The 17757-nt window shown below is 45.4% G+C and overlaps 1 protein-coding gene across 2 annotated transcripts; it reads left to right on the forward strand.

Moving 5' to 3' along the window:
* The first annotated feature begins 1984 nt into the window (after positions 1-1984).
* Positions 1985-4082, forward strand: LOC112609631 (C-C motif chemokine 4). 2 transcript variants are annotated; one of them, XM_025362586.1, is made up of 3 exons: positions 1985-2425; positions 2986-3100; positions 3692-4082. In XM_025362586.1, the coding sequence occupies exons 1-3, from the start codon at positions 2350-2352 to the stop codon at positions 3777-3779; spliced, it is 279 nt and encodes a 92-aa protein (XP_025218371.1). In that variant the 5' UTR covers positions 1985-2349; the 3' UTR covers positions 3780-4082. The 2 variants fall into 2 exon arrangements, with proteins under 2 accessions (XP_025218371.1, XP_025218372.1); XM_025362587.1 differs by having other exon boundaries at positions 3707-3779.
* The last annotated feature ends 13675 nt before the right edge of the window (positions 4083-17757 follow it).

Raw genomic sequence — 17757 nt, forward strand, 5'->3', positions numbered from 1 at the left:
TGGATATTATTTGTCAGATGCATAGTTTGTAAATATTTTCTCCCATTCTGTAGGTTATCTCTTTACTCTGCTGATAGTTTCTTTTGCTGTGCAGAAGCTCTTTAGTTTAATTAGATCCCATTTGTTAGTTTTTGGTTTTGTTGGGATTTGTTTTTGGCATCTTCATCATGAAATCTCTGCCAGATCCTATGCCCAGAATGGTATTGTCTAGGTTATCTTACAGGTTGTCATATTTTTATAGTTTTATAGTTTTATAATTTTAGGTTTTACATTGTGAGTTGATTTTTATACACAGTGTAAGGAAGGGGTCCAGTTTCAATCTTTTTGTACAGCTAGCAAGTTATCCCAGTACCATTTATTGAATGGGAAGCCCTCTCCCTATTGCTTGTTTTTGTTAACTTTGTCAAAGATTGGATGGTTGCAGGTATGCAGCATTATTTTTGAGCTCTCTATTTTGTTCTATTGGTCTATGTGTCTGTTTTTGTACTGATGCCATGCTGTTTTGGTTACTGTAGCACTGTAGTATAGTTTGAAATCATGGCTCCCTTTTTTTATTCTTCTTTTTTCTTTCTCAGAGAAGAGCACGTAACAATGTGGGGTTAGGGGTGAGCAGGCAGGTTAGAGTAGTAGAGCTAAAGGCAGATAGAGATCTTGATCCAATTATCTTCATTTCCTTCATTTGTCCAACTTTGCACACTCCTGTATGCAGGGCCTTTGTAAGCTTCACCTTCTGTACAGGTGCCCAGCAACTGTCAAACTAGCCAGGGCTTAACATGAGCACAGGCATTCCCTATGGACTGACTGGGACACACCCACATCCTCAGATTACACATTTTGTCTGTAACACGGATAAACTCATTACTAGGTATACAATTCTGTTTTGTTTTGTTTTGCTTTGCTTTGTTTTGAGTCAGGGTCTCATTCTGTCATCCAAGCTGGAGTGCAGTGGGACAATCACCACTTACTGCAGCCTGGACTTTTCTGGGCTCAGTGATCCTCCCACCTCAGCCTCCTGAGCAGCTGGGGCTACAGGTGTGCATCACCACTCCCAGCCAAATTTTTTTTTTTTTTTTTTTTTTGTAATTTTTTGTAGAGACAGGGTTTCACCATGTTGCCCAGGCTGGTCTCGATCTTCTCGGCTGAAGTAATCTGCCTGCCTTGACCTCCCAAAGTGCTGGGATTATAGGTGTGAGGCCCTGCACCCAGCTCAATCCTGTTTTTATACTAGAAGAACATTCTCTATCTGGGTCTTCCAAACTTGATTCTTACTGGTTTATTTGTCCTGTTCTTTTATTGGTCCAGGAAAATATCCTGAACTCTTTATTTCTCCTCCGTTCCCTCCTTGTTCTAGGACAGACTAGCTCTATCTCTTTCCTGAATTAAGTCCAAATACAATCGGTCTTTGAGTGTGGAATAGCTCCTAGCTGTCTATCAGTCAACGGTTTCTCTTTGTGTCACACTCTATGTTTATTCTGGAGACTACAGCATGGAAAGAAAATGGACTTGGGAGTCAGACAAATCTTGATTCAAATCTTGGTAGTGCCATTCATCAGCTGTGTGGCACTGAGCGCATCAGTGGACCACTCTCTAATCCTCAATTGTCTTATCTGTAAAACGAGATTACACACCCCTGCCCAGGGTTATGGTAGGATTAGAAATAGTATGTGTAAGACAGCGTTCCCAGTGCCAGGTACAAGGTAATTGTCCAATAAGAAGTTACAAATGTTCCTGAGTCACCCTTCTGGGTTCCTCTGCACATCCAATGCTGGACTCTTCATGCCCAAGGAAACATATGGGGCACAAAAGTCAGTGGCACTCAGCTCAGCAGAAGAGGCACAGGAAGGGGATGGGCGGGGTCCTGGCTCCCCCTTTGTCCTTGGGGCCAGGCTTGTGGCCAGCCTGGAAAGACTGACATGAACCCTCCAGCATCTGGGGGTGCCAACCACCAAGAGCAGCACAGTTCTTGTCTACAAGCCACTTGTAGCAGGTGTGAACATTTCATCTTTCCTCTGAGGGTTGCAACTCTCTCCCCAGTCTCGGTCACTGCCTTTGGTTGTACCACTTCCCTTTTATTCTCCCCTGAACCGCCCTCATCTTTGCTCTATGGTGACATCGCCCTGGGGAAGAGAAGCTGAGAGGAACTCCTCACTCAGCTAGCTTCAGGAGCCATGACATCATCTGTACCATGGAAATTCCGCTCACTCTGCTGAGCCCCCACATTTGTCCCAGGCCTCAGAGTCTCTATAAAGAGAGATTCCCAACTCAGTATCAGCACAGGACACAGCTGGGTTCTGAAGCTTCTGAGTTCTGTAGCCTCACCTCTGAGAAAACCTCTCTTCCACCAACACCATGAAGCTGTGCGTGACTGTCCTGTCTCTCCTCGTGCTAGTAGCTGCCTTCTGCTCTCCAGCACTCTCAGCACCAAGTAAGTCTACTTTCACAGCTGCTATTTCCAGAGCCAAGGTGTAGGCAAAATCTTTTTTTCTAGTTGTGGCTGCTCAAACAGTGGGATCTGGAGATAGGACAAAAGGCAGCTAGGAAGATGGCCACGAAATGTACTGCTAAATGTAGAGTCTAGTAGATATTCAATAACATTCAAGTTCCTATTTTCTCAAGAATGAGCAACCAGCAGAGGAAAAGGATGGGTTGGAAGTCAGACTGTTGAAGTGGCTCTGCCTCTAATTACTTGTTCAAGCAAGCCCTGTCCCTCTCTGTGCCTTGGTTTCCCCATCTGTCACATGAAGGGGATGTGATGTGTTCTGAGACTGAATCCGGTTCCAGTCTTCTAGATTTCTTTCTTGTTCTTCTCTGAAGATCCACTATTCAGAATAAGACTCCTGCTCAGGTTAGGTGGGAATGGATACAAGGGACCTTCTTTGGGGTTCTGGTAGCTCCACAAAGATGCTCAATGAAGACGCAAAGTTAGAAGCCAAAATAAACAGCTCCCATGTGCAGTGTTGATCTCACCCTGGCCTTTCCTTTCAGTGGGCTCAGACCCTCCCACCTCCTGCTGCTTTTCTTACACTGTGAGGAAGCTTCCTCGCAACTTTGTGGTAGATTACTACGAGACCAGCAGCCTCTGCTCCCAGCCAGCTGTGGTGTGAGTATCAACCCCTTGGCTGCTCTGGGAGGCAAGGGGGAGGGCTGGATTTTAAAAAGGGGCCTGTTTTGGAGAGGGGGTGATTGAGCAGTGGGGAGGCAGTTCTCAGGGCTGAAGGCTTCAGTGAGAGCAGTGAGGACACAGGGCATGAACTCACTTTTCAAGTGCTGAAGGCGGCTGAGTGGGAGCCGAGAGAGAAGGGGGTTCCTGGGGAGGAAGTTATCCAGAGGACAGGAAAGCAGGGGAAGTTGGACAGGTCACATGAGATAGGGACCAATTTCTTAAACCATGCTAGAAAGACCTGTGGAAAAGTCACTGCCAGGCTAGCAGGGGATGGGGAGATCTGTTCATATTGATTGCAATGCCCATTGGTTCCTAATCTGGGCAACCCCTGGGGCCCACAGCTAACTCCAGTGGGTGGAAGTTACAGGGAGTCTGGTTCCAGTGCTGCCCCAGGAAGGATCCCATGCACCAGAGCTGCCCACATGGACCATGGTCAGGCAGAGGAAGATGCCGACCACAGGAAGGGATAAAGCCAGATGACCTCAAAGGTCTCATGGGATTCTCATCTGTCCGTTCCTTGTTCTACAGATTCCAGACCAAAAGAGGCAAGCAAGTCTGCGCTGACCCCAGTGAGACCTGGGTCCAGGAGTATGTTAATGACCTGGAACTGAACTGAGCTGCTCAGAGACAGGAAGTCTTCAGGGAAGGTCACCTGAGCCTGGATGCTTCTCCATGAGACGCATCTTCTCCATACTCAGGACTCCTCTCCACAGTTCCTGTCCCTTCTCTTAATTTAATCTTTTTATGTGCTGTGTTATTGTATTAGGTGTTATTTCCATTATTTATATTTGTTTAGCCAAAGGATAAGTGTCCCCTGTGGGGATGGTCCACTGTCACGGTTCCTCTGCTGCTGCAAATACATGGATAACACCGTTAATTCCATGTGTTTTCATAATAAAACTTCAAAATAAAACACAGACAGTTACTTTGTGATTTTAATTTGATTTGGGGGTAAAAGGAATTGCCTGGTACCATTGGGAGGGACAAACTACAGTTTCCCAAAACAGTAAGAATGAGCAATTGCTGAGTCCTTAATATGAGCTCTGGGCTGAGCACTCTTCATACATGATCTCACTGCGTACTTTCTTTCTTTTTTTTTTTTTTTTTTTTTTTGAGGCGGAGTCTTGTTCTGTCGCCCAGGCTGGAGTGCAGTGGCTGGATCTCAGCTCACTGCAAGCTGTGCCTCCCAGGTTTACGCCATTCTCCTGCCTCAGCCTCCCGAGTAGCTGGGACTACAGGCGCCTGCCACCTCGCCCGGCTAGATTTTTGTATTTTTTAGTACGGGGTTTCACCGTGTTAGCCAGGATGGTCTTGATCTCCTGACCTCGTGATCCGCCCGTCTCGGCCTCCCAAAGTGCTGGGATTACAGGCTTGAGCCACCGCGCCCGGCCCTCACTGCGTACTTTCAATGAGGCTTTTCACACCATTATGAAGTAGGGACTGTTGTCCCCAGTTTCACAGTTAAGGAAACAGAGGCACGGAGAGGTGAAGTGACTTGTTGAGGCTCGTAGGTCTGCTTGGAGAGTGTCATGAAAGAATGCCCCCAAAAAGGAGCTTATCATTTCAACATCTTGAGGGGAAGTTGTAAACAGGGGAAGCAGCACAGCAAAGAGGGAAGAAGAGTGAGAAAAGTGACTTCATCCTCTTATTATCAGCATAACATTGGGAAAGTCATCTTGCCTTATTAGATCTCAGTGTTCACACCTGTGAAATGGGGATAATATTAAACACTTCGAAGGGCTGTTATAAGGTGATGTGTAAAGCATCCATCATGGGACTGGGCCCCTGGAAGATTCTCTCCTTCCCTCTGTGAGCTTCAGCCTTTTCACTTAAAATGGACCCAGCAATTATCAGGATCATCATGAGGATTAGATTAGCTAGTTGAAAGATCAGCACTCTAAAGCCCAAGCTACTGTGAAGTGTTGTCATGAGGACAGTAGGATGGAGGTCTGGTTTTGTTTGGGAGTGTTGCAGGAGTAACCTAAAGCCACTTCTACTTAATTATCCTTCAATCAGAACTGCCTATTCCATGGGTCAGACAACACGGCTCCGAAACAGAATTACATGCACAATAAAGCCTGATCCTCAGGACATAGACTCGTAGTCTACTAACGCTAAAAGGAAACTTTAGACCATCTGGTCTAAGCCTCTCATTTTATGGAAACTGAGGGCCAAGGCTTGGGAAGTAACATGCCACATGCCACTCAGCAAGTACCTAGCAGAGCAGGACCTTGGCCAGTGCCAGCTCCCAGGCTCGGGCCCTTTCCTGTCCACCTTCCCTAGTGACACTCTCTGTGGTCCTCAAAACGGAGACCGGTTGAGTAAGGACAAAGCAGAGACTACCTTGACAATCCTTTGAGTGTTCTTAGTCCTATGCAAAAGCAGAACTGGGGCCCTGTACTTCTCTGGGGAAAACAGACACAATTCCCTTTCTGTCCTGCCCTTAGTCACCGCTGTCATTCCAGAGCGCCAGTGGAAGCCTCCTTCAGATTCTGCTGGGACTGAGAGAAGGAGGTTAGGGGGCAGAGCTCATCCAAAACAGGTGTGAGGAGAGGCTAACAGCAAAGAATGTGCCTGGCTGTAGTTTCTGCTTTCATTTGCCTAGATCTGAGCTGTCTAATACGTTAGCCACTGGCAAAGTGGCTACTTACATTTGCATTACATTTAATTAAAATGAAATAAAATTTAAAATTCAGTTTCTGAGTCGCACTAGTCACATTTCAAGTGGTCAGTAGCCCCACGTGGCTAGTTCCCATGTTGGACAGCATGGATTATGGAGTTTCTATCCATCATCACAGAAAGTTCTGCTGGAGAGCACTCTCCTAGAATGTTCTCAGAGCCTAAAGAAAGTGAAGGGAGGAGCAGTTGGGATGACCTGTAAGATTAGGGTGTGGATTTGGAGAAAAATACACAATTCTATTACAAGAGGACGGGATGGGAGAGAGAATGGATGACCCCAGGCCAGAGACAAGGTATAGATCACTGTGGTAGCTGAATAATGGTCCCCAAGACATCCACATCCTATTCCCCAGAACCTGTCAATGTCCCTTTTATAGCAAAATGGACTTTGGAGATATGATCAAGTTAAGAATCTTGAGATGAGTGGTTGCCTTGAATTACCTGATCAGGCCCTAAATGTAGTTGTAAGTGTCCTTATAAGAGGGAGGAAGAGAAAAATTTGGCAATAGTGGAGAAGGTAGCAATGTGACAACAGAAGCAAGATGCTATGCTGCTGGCTTGGAAGATGGAGGAAGAGGCCAGGAGCCAAGAGGTGTTCGGATGCAGCTCTAGAAGCTGGAAAAGGCAAGGAAGTGGTTCCCCCACTAGAGCCTCCAGAGGGAGGGAGTGCGGCCCAGGGAAACTAGTTTCAGACTTCTCACCTCCAGAACTTTAAGAGAATAAATATGTGGTTATAAGACGCTAAGTGTGTGGTAATTTTTTTTTTTGCAGCAGTAGGAAACAAATACAACCACCAACTGACGCATCACCGAGGTGACCCCCAATAGCTCAGTGTGGCAGGAAAGGGAACATTCCAGAGAGTGAGCAAAACCTCCCTGCAGGAGGGACCCAGGGTGAAAGGGACACACCTCAAGATGAACTATAATGAGGAGAGGCGTCCCAAGGGGAGATCTGCTTCAGCAACTGAGTTCTGGGGCTGAGGCGTGACCCAGGGTCCAAGACCCTTAGGAAGCGTGCCTCTTCTAGAGACACCTAGGGTGCTCTGAGGGGTCCTGGATTCCTATCTGGGAGAGTCCATCCTCTCATCTGTCAGATGCAGCCCAGAGCAGAGCCATGACCTGTCTCTGGTTCATCATTAGTGAGCAGGCAGGGCTAGGGCCAGAATCTAGGTCTCCTCCCTCACAATGGAGTCCCTTTCCCACTAGTGCCTGCTCTTCAGCAAATGGAAAGGGAGGAGCTCAGCTCCACAGAGGCAGGACCACCAGGGAAGGCTGCAGGAGGCCTGGGCAGCCTCATGAAGAAATGCTTCACCAGGAATTACAAACGGCAGCACGGAATCCTCGAAGTGGGGCAATGTGGGACTTCACCTGTTGCACAATATGAGACTGTTTTTCCCTGTCTCCTCTTTTCATACAACTTCCTTTTCTCACCCTGGGCCCAGAGAGCTGGAATCTGCTCATTTGACTTTCCAGTTGAGGTTTCTCCCGCTTTCTGAGTGGGGGCGAAAGCCAGAACAGACAAAGCAGGACACTCGAAAGGAACTATGGATTATGGAGCAATCTCTAGACATCTGGCCTGTCTTCCTGCTCCTTGCAGTGCCCGCCTCCCCCAGCTCACTCTCCAGATGGGAGTCCATTTCCTTATGTACATGTTCCTTTAGGACACATTCATGCAAACATGTCCTTATCCCCCATCCCACCTCAACCTGGAACCCTCCATCATGCTCCCATTGACACAGGCATTTTCCTCCAAGGAGGCCAGGAGCCGAGCAAGCCGAGGCAGGGACCAGTTCGAGACCAGTCTGGGCAAACATAACAAGACCCTGACCCTACGAAAAATGTCAACATAAGGTGGGTGAGGTGGCACATGTCTGTAGTCCCAGCTATTGGGGGGTTGAGGCTGGAGGATCGCTTGAGCTCCGGAGGCAGAAGTTACAGACAGCTGAGATGATGTGACTGCACTCCAGCCTGGGCGCTAGAGCAAAATCCTGTCTCAAAAACTAAAAAATAATAATTAAAAAAATACAAATAAAAAACAATGCAGTATAACAACGATCTACATTTACATTTATTAATAGCATTTACATTGTTTATGTATTCTAAGTAATCTGGAGATTAAAGTATATGGGAGGATGTGCATAGGTTATGGGCAAATAATATGCTATTTTATATCAGAGCCTTGAGCATCTGTAGATTTTGGAAGCCATGAGAATTCCTAGAACCAATTCCCTGTGGATATCAAGGGATGGCTCTATATGATAAGTGTGTAAAATATATATGTTCAGAAGGAATCAGAAAATCAAAATTAATGTTTTTCAGGGAAGATGGGCTTGATGGGACTTGATGGAGGATGGTCTGGGAGACTCTCCCCTTCTATGGAAACATTCCCCACTGGGAGACCAGCACAGCTGCAGGGAAATCATTTATTCATGCTGTGTTAGCTGCTTCTAAATCTCAGGACCTTACGTCCCTGGGCTCCTCAAGCAGATGTTTGTTATTTCCAGTGACTCCTGATTCATTTCCTTAGGGGGTCCTCTCTTCCTTCTGCTAGGGACTTGAAAGGGAAAAGAGCCAGCATTTGCCAAGCTCCATAAAGCACCAGGGGCTATACTGTTTTGAGTTTCATATATAGCCTTTTTTAATCCTTGCAAAATCTCAGGTACAGTGGCATGTGCCTGTAGTCCCAGTTACATGGGAGGCTGAGGTAGGAAGATTGCTTGAGCAGGTCAAAACTCCCATGCTGATTAGTAGTGGGATCGTGCCTGTGAATAGCCACTGCATTCCCACCTGGGAAACATAGTGAGACCCTGTCTCTGGAAACAAAAACAAAAACAAAAACAAAAATCTAAGGTAGATATTATTATTCCCATTTTAAAGATGAGAAAACCAAGGCTCTGAGAGGTCAAGAGGTAGATCCACAGTGTGAGGACACTGGTTTTGTTTTATCCTAATTCATAATCCCTGCAGACATATTTGATTTATTAGCTGTTCTTTTCTATAACCTGCCTAAACAGGTCTACCTTGGAGTAGCAAGCCTCTTTCACTTCCATCCTGCCTTTCTAGATCTCCTTGATTTTGGGAGGTTGGTAGAGCTTGTCTTGTTCTCCCCCTTCATTTCCTGAAAAGAGTGAATCCCTGAATCTTTCAAGTTGGCTGTAGAGGAAGTTATTACATCTATGACTCCAGATGAAGTCTGCAGATTCAAGGCCGTAACCACCCATTAGAACTTCTGACAGATGAGCATCCACCAAGGAGTTTGATATCATGCACTTAATGGTTTTAAAATTAATAATTTTTGAATAGATAACAGTAGACATTATATACAATTCAAATGGCATAAAAAGACAGCCAACCAGAAAGTAAATCTCCCTCCTAGCTCTGTCACCGAAATATCTGTTACCCAGGGTAATGTCTGTGTGACCTAGGTAAATTTCCACACCACTTTAACTCTGCTTATCTTCAGAAAACAGGATGCCTGAGGTCAAAAGTTCCCCCTCGGGACCAACAGACTAAGACTGCTGAGGTCTAAGATGGCAGCTTGCTTGACTTCTGATGAGCTTTAACTTCATTATAATCTAATTTCCATGCTAAATGACACTCCCACCACCACCATGACAATTGACAATCTCCACAACAACAACTGGAAGAAACCATAAAAGGACCAAAAGAAAGGCAGGAACTCCAATTCCAAGAAGCTCTTCACCCATTCTCAGAAAATACATGAATATTCCTCCCCTGCTTTTAATGCCCAACCCCTTCGTTAAATATGTCCTATTATCTGTGATTTCCCGGCTCTCTGAGCTAAGAAGTTGATTTGTGAGCCATGCTCCTGCTTCTCAGTTCCGTGGCTGTGATGTTAATCAATATCAACTAGACTGGATTGAGGGATATAAAGTATTAATCCTGGGTGTGTCTGTGGGTGTTGCCAAAGGAGATTAACATTTGAGTCAGTGGGCTGGGGAAGGCAGATCCACACTTAATCTGGTGGACACAATCTAATCAGCTTCCAGCGAATATAAAGCAGCCAGAAAAACATGAAAAGGAGAGGTGGGCCTAGCCTCCCAGCCTACATCTTTCTCCTTGTAGGTGCTGGATGCTTCCTTGTGATCGTGTAAGTTAATATTTAATAAATATCTCCTATGAGTTCTGTCCCTCTAAGAGAACCCTGATTAATACAGATTTTGTTACCAGGAGTGGTTCTAGAGAAACAGAATATTAAGGATGGAGTTCTTTCATTGGTTTTGTGGTTTCTGGAATTGGCTGCTTAATATGGTTAGACCCCAAAATGCTAAGGACTCTACTTCTAATAGTATGGAGAACACTGATAGTCCTTGGTGTGGACTGTTTAGAGAGTTAAGCAAAATAAATGCATTTGACACTCCTGATTCACTGCTTGTGAGAGGCAAGGAGTTTAGTGACTCTATACATAATACTTTTGACCCTATGTGGAGAACGAAGGAACATAATGAAGCTAGTTGGTTGCTCCTAAGTTCAGTAGACAAAGTGGTGAAAGAAAATGAACTCAGAGATTCTGTCTCCCAGCTTCAGAAGCAGATACTAAGCCTCAAATCTGCTAAGATTGCCATGAGTGAGAGCCTTATCTCCTGTACAGAAAGAGCTGAAATTGTAGAAAAACAGACAGAAGCTTTTATCACGCAAGTGGCTGAGCTGCAACAAAAGGTGCATACACAGCCTCACCAGGTGTCTACTGTTAAAGTGAGGGCATTGATTGGAAAAGACTGGGGCCCTGCAACTTGGAATGGGGACATGTGGGAGGACTCTGATGAAGCTGGGGACACTGAGTTTGTAAACTCTGATGAGCCTCTTTTGCCAGAAGGAACAGCTTCCCCATCCCCAGTAGTGGCAACATCCCCTCCTCGACCCATGCTGCCATCAGCCTTTTCACCTTTGTCTGAGGAGATAAACCCTGTGCTGCCTGAGGCAACAGGGATGGCCTCCCCTGACACAGTTGCCAGGCAAAATAAGGTTGATTCCCATCAGGAGCCACACCTAACACACCTGTTTACTGGTCCACTACATTGATGACAGTCTAGACCTGTAACTAGACTAAAGTCTGGTCCATTACACTGATTACAGTCTAGACCTGTAACTAAAGTCCCAGTGGGCCCCTGGAGGTGAGGTTGAGAGTGTGACCCATGAGGAGGTGCATGTCACTTCAAAAGAACTGTTTCAGTTCTCTAACTTATAAAAACAGTAATCTGCAGAACAGGCATGGGAATGGATTTTAAGGGTATGGGATAATGGTGGAAGGAACATAGAGTTGGATCAGGCTGAATTTATTGATTTGGGCCCACTAAGTAGGGACTCTGCATTTAATGTTGCAGCTTGGGGAGTTAAAAAAAGATTCTAATAGTTTATTTGCTTGGTTAGCTGAAATATGGATTAAAAGATGGTCCACCGGGAGTGAGCTGGAAATTCCTGATCTCTCTTGGTTTAATGTAGAGGAAGGGATCCAAAGGCTTAGGGAGATGGGAATGGTGGAGTGGATTAGTCACTTGAGACCTACTCATCCCACTGGGAAGGGTCCAGAAGATACACCTTTGACCTTGAGAAATAGATTTGTGAGCACAGCACCAGTATCTTTGAAGGGCCTTGTGATTGCTCTTGTCTGTATGTCAGAGATAACAGTGGGAACTGCAGTCACTCAACTACAAAATTTAAATACAATGGCAATAATTGGATCCCAAGGTGGCAGGGGCCAGTGACAGCACTTGACTGTCAAAGGCAAGGTGAGTGTAGATACTGTAATGGATAGCAGAGGCAAAGTGGCAATCAGAATAGTCTGACTCATGTAGAGCTCTGGCGTTGGCTAATTAATTATGGTGTTCCTAGAAGTGAAATTGACAGGAAGCCTACTGTATTCCTACTTAAATTATACAAATAAAGAACTTCCAGGTAGAATGGACAAAAGACTAATTTGAATAATAAAAACAGAGAATCACGGCCCCTTAATCAATTTCCAGAATTGAGCCAGTTTAGAGGTTGAAGCAGAGGCTGAGTCCCCTTGAGGAAGGACCCCACTACATTACCGACAATTTATGCAGTGAATCTTTCTCCCACCCTTCCCCAAGGAGACCTCTGGCCTTTCACCAGGGTAACTGTGCTTTGGGGAAGGAGAAATGATCATACATTTTGGGGACTTCCGGATACTGGCTCTGATTTGGCGTTGATTCCAGGGGACCCAAAATGTGACTGTGGCCCTCCAGTTAAAGTAGGGGCTTATGGAGGTCAGGTAATTAATGGAGTTTTAGCTCAGGTTCAACTTACAGTGGGTCCAGTCGGTCTCTGGACTCATCTTGTTTTCCCTGTGCCAGAATGCATAATTTGCATAAACATATTTAGCAGCTGGCAGAACCCCTACACTGGCTCCCTAACTGGTAGGGTGAGGGCTATTATGGTGAGAAAGGCCAAATGGAAGTCATTAGAGCTGCCTCTACCTAGAAAAATAGTAAATCAACAACAATACCACATCCCTGGAGGAACTGCAATTAGTGCCACCATCGAGGACTAGAAGGATGCAGGGGTGGTGATTCCCCCAACATCTCCATTTAAGCCTCCCATTTGGCCTGTGTGGAAGACAGATGTGGTTTCAATGCTTGAGCAAATTAACATGCCTCCTGGTGCCTGGTATGCACCAACTGATTGGCAAATGCCTTTTTCTCCCTTCCCGTCCATAAGGCCCACCAGAAGCAATTTGTCTTCAGCTGACAAGGCCAACAATATACCTTTAGTGTCCTACCTCAGGGGTATGTCAACTCTCTGGCTTTGTGTCATAAACTTATTCAGAGAGACCTTGATCACTTTTTGCTTCCAAAAGATATCACGCTGGTTCATTACAATGATGACATTATGACGATTGGATCCAGTGAGCAAGAAGTAACAAACACACTGGACTCATTGGTAAGACATTTGCATACCAGAAGATGGGAAATAAATCGAACTAAAATTCAGGGAACTTCTGTCTCAGTAAAATTTCTGGGGGTTCAGTGGTGTGGGGTCTGTTGAGATATTCCTTCTAAGGTCAAGGATAAGTTGCTGCATTTGGCCCCTCCTACAACCAAGAAAAAGGCACAATGCCTAGTGGGCCTACTTGGATTTTGGAGGCAACACATTCCTCATTTGGGTGTGTTACTCTGGCCCATTTATTGAGTGACTCAAAAGGCTGCCAGTTGTGAGTGGGGTCCAGAACAGGAGAAGGCTCTGCAATAGGTCCAGGCTGCTGTGCAAGCTGCTCTGCCACTTGGGCCATATGACACAGCAGATCCAATGGTGCTTGAGGTGTCAGTGGCAGATAAAGATGCTGTTTGGAGCCTTTGATAGGCTCCCATAGGTGAATCACCACAGAGGCCTCTAGGATTTTGGAGCAAGGCCCTGCCATCTTCCTCAGATAACTACTCTCCTTTTGAGAGGCAGCTCTTGGCCTGTTACTGGGCCTTGATGGAAACTGAACGTTTGACTGTGGGTCATCAAGTCACCATGTGACCTGAACTGTCTGTCATGAACTGGGTGTTTTCTGACCTATCTAAACATAAAGTGGGCCATGCACAGCAGCATTCCATCATCAAATGGAGGTGGTATATATGTGATCAGGCTCGAGCATGTCTTGAAGGCCAAGTAAGTTACATGAGGACATGGCTCAAATGCCCAGGGTCTCCACTCATGCCTCCTGCCTTCTCTCCCCAGCCTGCACTGATGGGCCTATGATCAGTTGACAGAGGAAGAGAAGACTAGGGCCAGGTTCACAGATGGTTCTGCACGATATGTAGGCACCACCAGAAAGTGGACAGCTGCAGCACTACAGCCCCTTTCTAGGACATCCCTGAAGGACAGCGGTGAAGGGAAATGTTCCCAGTAGGCAGAACTTCTAACAGTGCACTTTGCATGAAAGGAGAAATGGACAGGTGTGCGATTATATACTGATTCATGGGCTGTAACCAGTGACTTGGCTGGATGGTCAGGGACTTGGAAGAAGCATGATTGGAAAATTGGTGACAAATAAATTTGGGGAAGAAGTATGTAGATAGACCTCTCTGAGTGGTCAAAAACTGTGAAGATATTTGTATCCCATGTGAGTGCTCACCAACGGGTGACCTCAGCAGAAGAGGGAGTTTAATAATCAAGTGGATAGGATAAGCCATAATGTGGACACCCCCAGCCTCTTTCCCCAGCCACCCTGTCACCGCCCAATGGGCCCATGAACAAAGTGGCCATGGTGGCAGGGATGGAGGTTATGCATAGGCTCAGCAAGATGGACTTCCACTCACCAAGACTGACCTGGCTATGGCCACTGCTGAGTGCCCAATTTGCCAGCAACAGAGACCAACACTGAGCCCTCAATATGGCACCATTCCTCGGGGTGATCAGCCACTCACCTGGTGGCAGGTTGATTATATTGGACCTCTTCCATCATGGAAAGGGCAGAGGTTTGTCCTCACTGGAATAGGCACTTCCTCCTGATATGGGTTTGCTTATCCTGTATGCAATGCTTCTGCCAAGACTACCATCGATGGACTCACAAAATGCCTTATCCACTGTCATGGCATTCCACACAGCATTGCCTCTGACCAGGGCACTCACTTTGCAGTTAATGAAGTGTGGCAGTGGGCTCATGCTCATGGAATTCACTGGTCTTACCATGTTCCCCATCATCCTGAAGCAGCTGGACTGATGGAATGGTGGAATGGCCTTTTGGAGTCACAATGACAATGCCAACTAGTTCACAATACTTTGCAGGGTTGGGGCAAAGTTCTCCAGAAGGCTGTGTATGCTCTGAATCAGCCTCCAATATATGGTACTGTTTCTCCTATAGCCAGGATTCACGGATCCAGGAATCAAGGGGTGGAAGTGGAAGTGGCAACACTCACCATCACCCTTACTGATCCACTAGCAAAATTTTTGCTTCCTGTTCCCACAACATTGTGTTCTGCTGGCCTAGAGGTCTTAGTTCCAGAAGGAGGAACACTGCCGCCATGAGACACAATGACAATTCCATTAAACTGGAAGTTAAGATTGCAACAGGGACACTTTGGGCTCCTCCTACCTTTCAGTCAACAGGCTAAGAAGGGAGTTACAGTATTGGCTGGGGTGATTGACCCAGACTATCAAGATGAAATCAGACTACTACTCCACAACAGAGGTAAGAAGGAGTATTCATGGAATACAGGAGATCCATTGGGTGTCTCTTAGTATTACAATGTCCTGTGATTAACGTCAGTGGGGAACTACAACAGCCCAATCCAGGCAGGACAACAAATGACTCAGACCCTTCAGGAATGAAGGTTTGGGTCACTCCACTGGAAAAACAAAAACAAGACCTACTGAAGTGCTTGCTGAAAGCAAAGGGAATACAGAATGGGGAGTAGAAGAAGGTAGTCATCAATACCAGCTACGACCACATGACCAGCTGCAGAAATGAGGACTGTAACTGTCATGAGCATTTCCTCCTCCTTTTGTTAAAAACATGTTTGTGCATGTCTAGACTTGTACTAAGAAAATATCTTCATTTTATTTCCTTTATTATGTGATGTAAGATTTGTTGGCTTCCTATCAGCATTTAAGTATTGTTCACTTTATGTAATAGGATTTGGGTTGGGGATTGGTGCCTTTCCAGTTGTACGAAGGATAATTGTATTATGTTACATGTAATTATGACCTCATTACTGTCTTTATTTGAAGATTATGTATGATCTCAGGAGATGTGTATGGATTCAAGTTGACAAGGGGTGGACTCGTGATGGTAAATACTGTCAAATTGATTGGATTGAGGGACACAAAGTATTGATCCCAGGTGTGTCTGTGGGTGTTGCCAAAATAAACTAATATTTGAGTCAGTGGGCTGGGGAAGGCAGATCCACCCTTAATCTGGTGGGTACAATCTAATCAGCTTCCAGTGAATATAAAGCAGGCAGAAAAATGTGAAAACAAGAGATGGACCTAGCCTCCCAGACTACATCTTTCTCCCACGCTGGATGTTTCCTGCCTTCGAACATCAGACTCCAAGTTCTTCAGTTTGGGGACTCGGACTGGCCCTCCTTGCTCCTCAGCTTGCAGACAGCCAATTGTGGGACCTTGTGATCGTGTAAGTTAATACTTAATAAATTCCTTTTATATCTATCTATCTATCTATCTATCTATCTATCTATCTATCTATCATCTATCTATCATCTATCTCTTTATCTATCTGTCAATCATCCATCTATCCTATTGGTTCTGTCCCTCTAAGAGAACCCTGACTAATACAGTGGCCATGGAATAAAGCCTGCACTACTTGACACTCGCTTTTGGTTTTGTATATTGGCTTCACAGCACTGAACAGGGAAAGACTCCATTTGTATGGGGACCAACTTTGTTGTATCATATCCAGTTCCCTTTCCTAGAAGCAATGAATAATTGCTACTACTCTTTTATGAATGCATCTGGAGATTCCCCAGCCTTTTAGAAGTGTCAGAGAAGGGAACAGCAAATGCGATAATAGGGACTGCCCAAATGATCAGGGCCTTAGGTTTCTAGCCTTTATCCTGAAAGTACTTTAGTCCTCTCCTCCTACAGGCCTAGATTTATAAAGCTCTTGACAGTTGTGCTCTGGGACAAATTGAATTCTGACATAAAACACTTTATTGAGATTTGAAAATGCTACCTTCTCTCCCCTTTACTCTGTTCCCTAAACAAGAGGTTGCTGGAAACATCCTTGGTAAGTTTCATAAGACTGTCTGTTTCATGTGATGCTTATAAAATTCATAGTCAATGACTTTGTTGCGCAAAAAAAAGTAACTTTATTTTCTTCATAATTAAACTTAGCTTTTCAATCTCAATTTCTTTTGGTGGCAGAAATTTAATCTGACCAATAAGGTAAACAAAGTCTCTTGCTGTTGTTGTTTTTTTTTTTTTTTCCAATTGAGAATCTTCCATCTCCCATTCTTCTTCCTCTTCTCTCCTCCAGTCCTTCCCAGGACCCCTCTGCATTCTGGAAGGCTGGAGTGTGATTGAGCTGTCAGAGGATGCAGGACTCTCACTCATGATGGACCTTGACCCTTGATAGCCACTGATGAGGTGCATTTCAACCTTGCTGGTCCCTGCCGGGTCACTTGTCCTGCCATGTCCTCCTGGGTCAGGGCTGTGACTCTGTCCCGTGTCCCACCCTAAGCTTCTCTGAGCTTACCAGGCCAGGGGCTTCTTGGAAAAATTGGTGGTGTTCGCGGGCACACCTCCCTCCTCCCCTCTGCACCTACAGTCCTGCTTCTTCCCAGGCAAGATAGACACCCTATTGGGGTCATTCTCATATGTCCAGCTTTCTGGCTCACATCTTTCACTTTATTCTCCCATGAATGTCTATCTGATTTTCTCAGTATGTGGGAAGCTGGCTCTTACAAATTATCATTAATTTAAAAAATGCATGTATTACTAATGGTATTACTAACGGTATTATCCCTATCTCCAGTTTCTTTGGGGGTTTAACCTTAGGAGCACCTTCTCCCTCCCACACTCAGATCCTTTTCTCTCAAAAAGTCCATATCCTGAAATGCACTTTTGAACGATTGTGTCTGCTTTGAGTAAAAAAAAGAAAAAAAAAAAAGGTACTGAGGAACTCAACTGGGTTGTTTATTTAAACTCTATCCACCCTCCCCTGCTGGCAGTGAGCATGGATGAGGATGATTGGCAGCACAACAGGGGAGTGGGAGTGAAGGTTAGAAAGCCAGGGACAGGGGACACTTGTGCTGCCAGGATATTCTCTGAGCAATGATGTTGCTTGTGTTAAATTCACATTCACCTCCAGAATGGGTTTCTGGCTTTGCTGGAGAAAGGCTTTTATTGGGTGTCATTAGTAATAACGTCAAAGGTGGCGGGGAGGTGGGGGAACCTTCCCTTGTTAGGAATCAAATCAAGAAACCCTCTCTG

Source organism: Theropithecus gelada, chromosome 16, assembly GCF_003255815.1.
Source record: "Theropithecus gelada isolate Dixy chromosome 16, Tgel_1.0, whole genome shotgun sequence".
In the NCBI taxonomy this organism is placed as follows: Eukaryota; Metazoa; Chordata; class Mammalia; order Primates; family Cercopithecidae; genus Theropithecus; species Theropithecus gelada.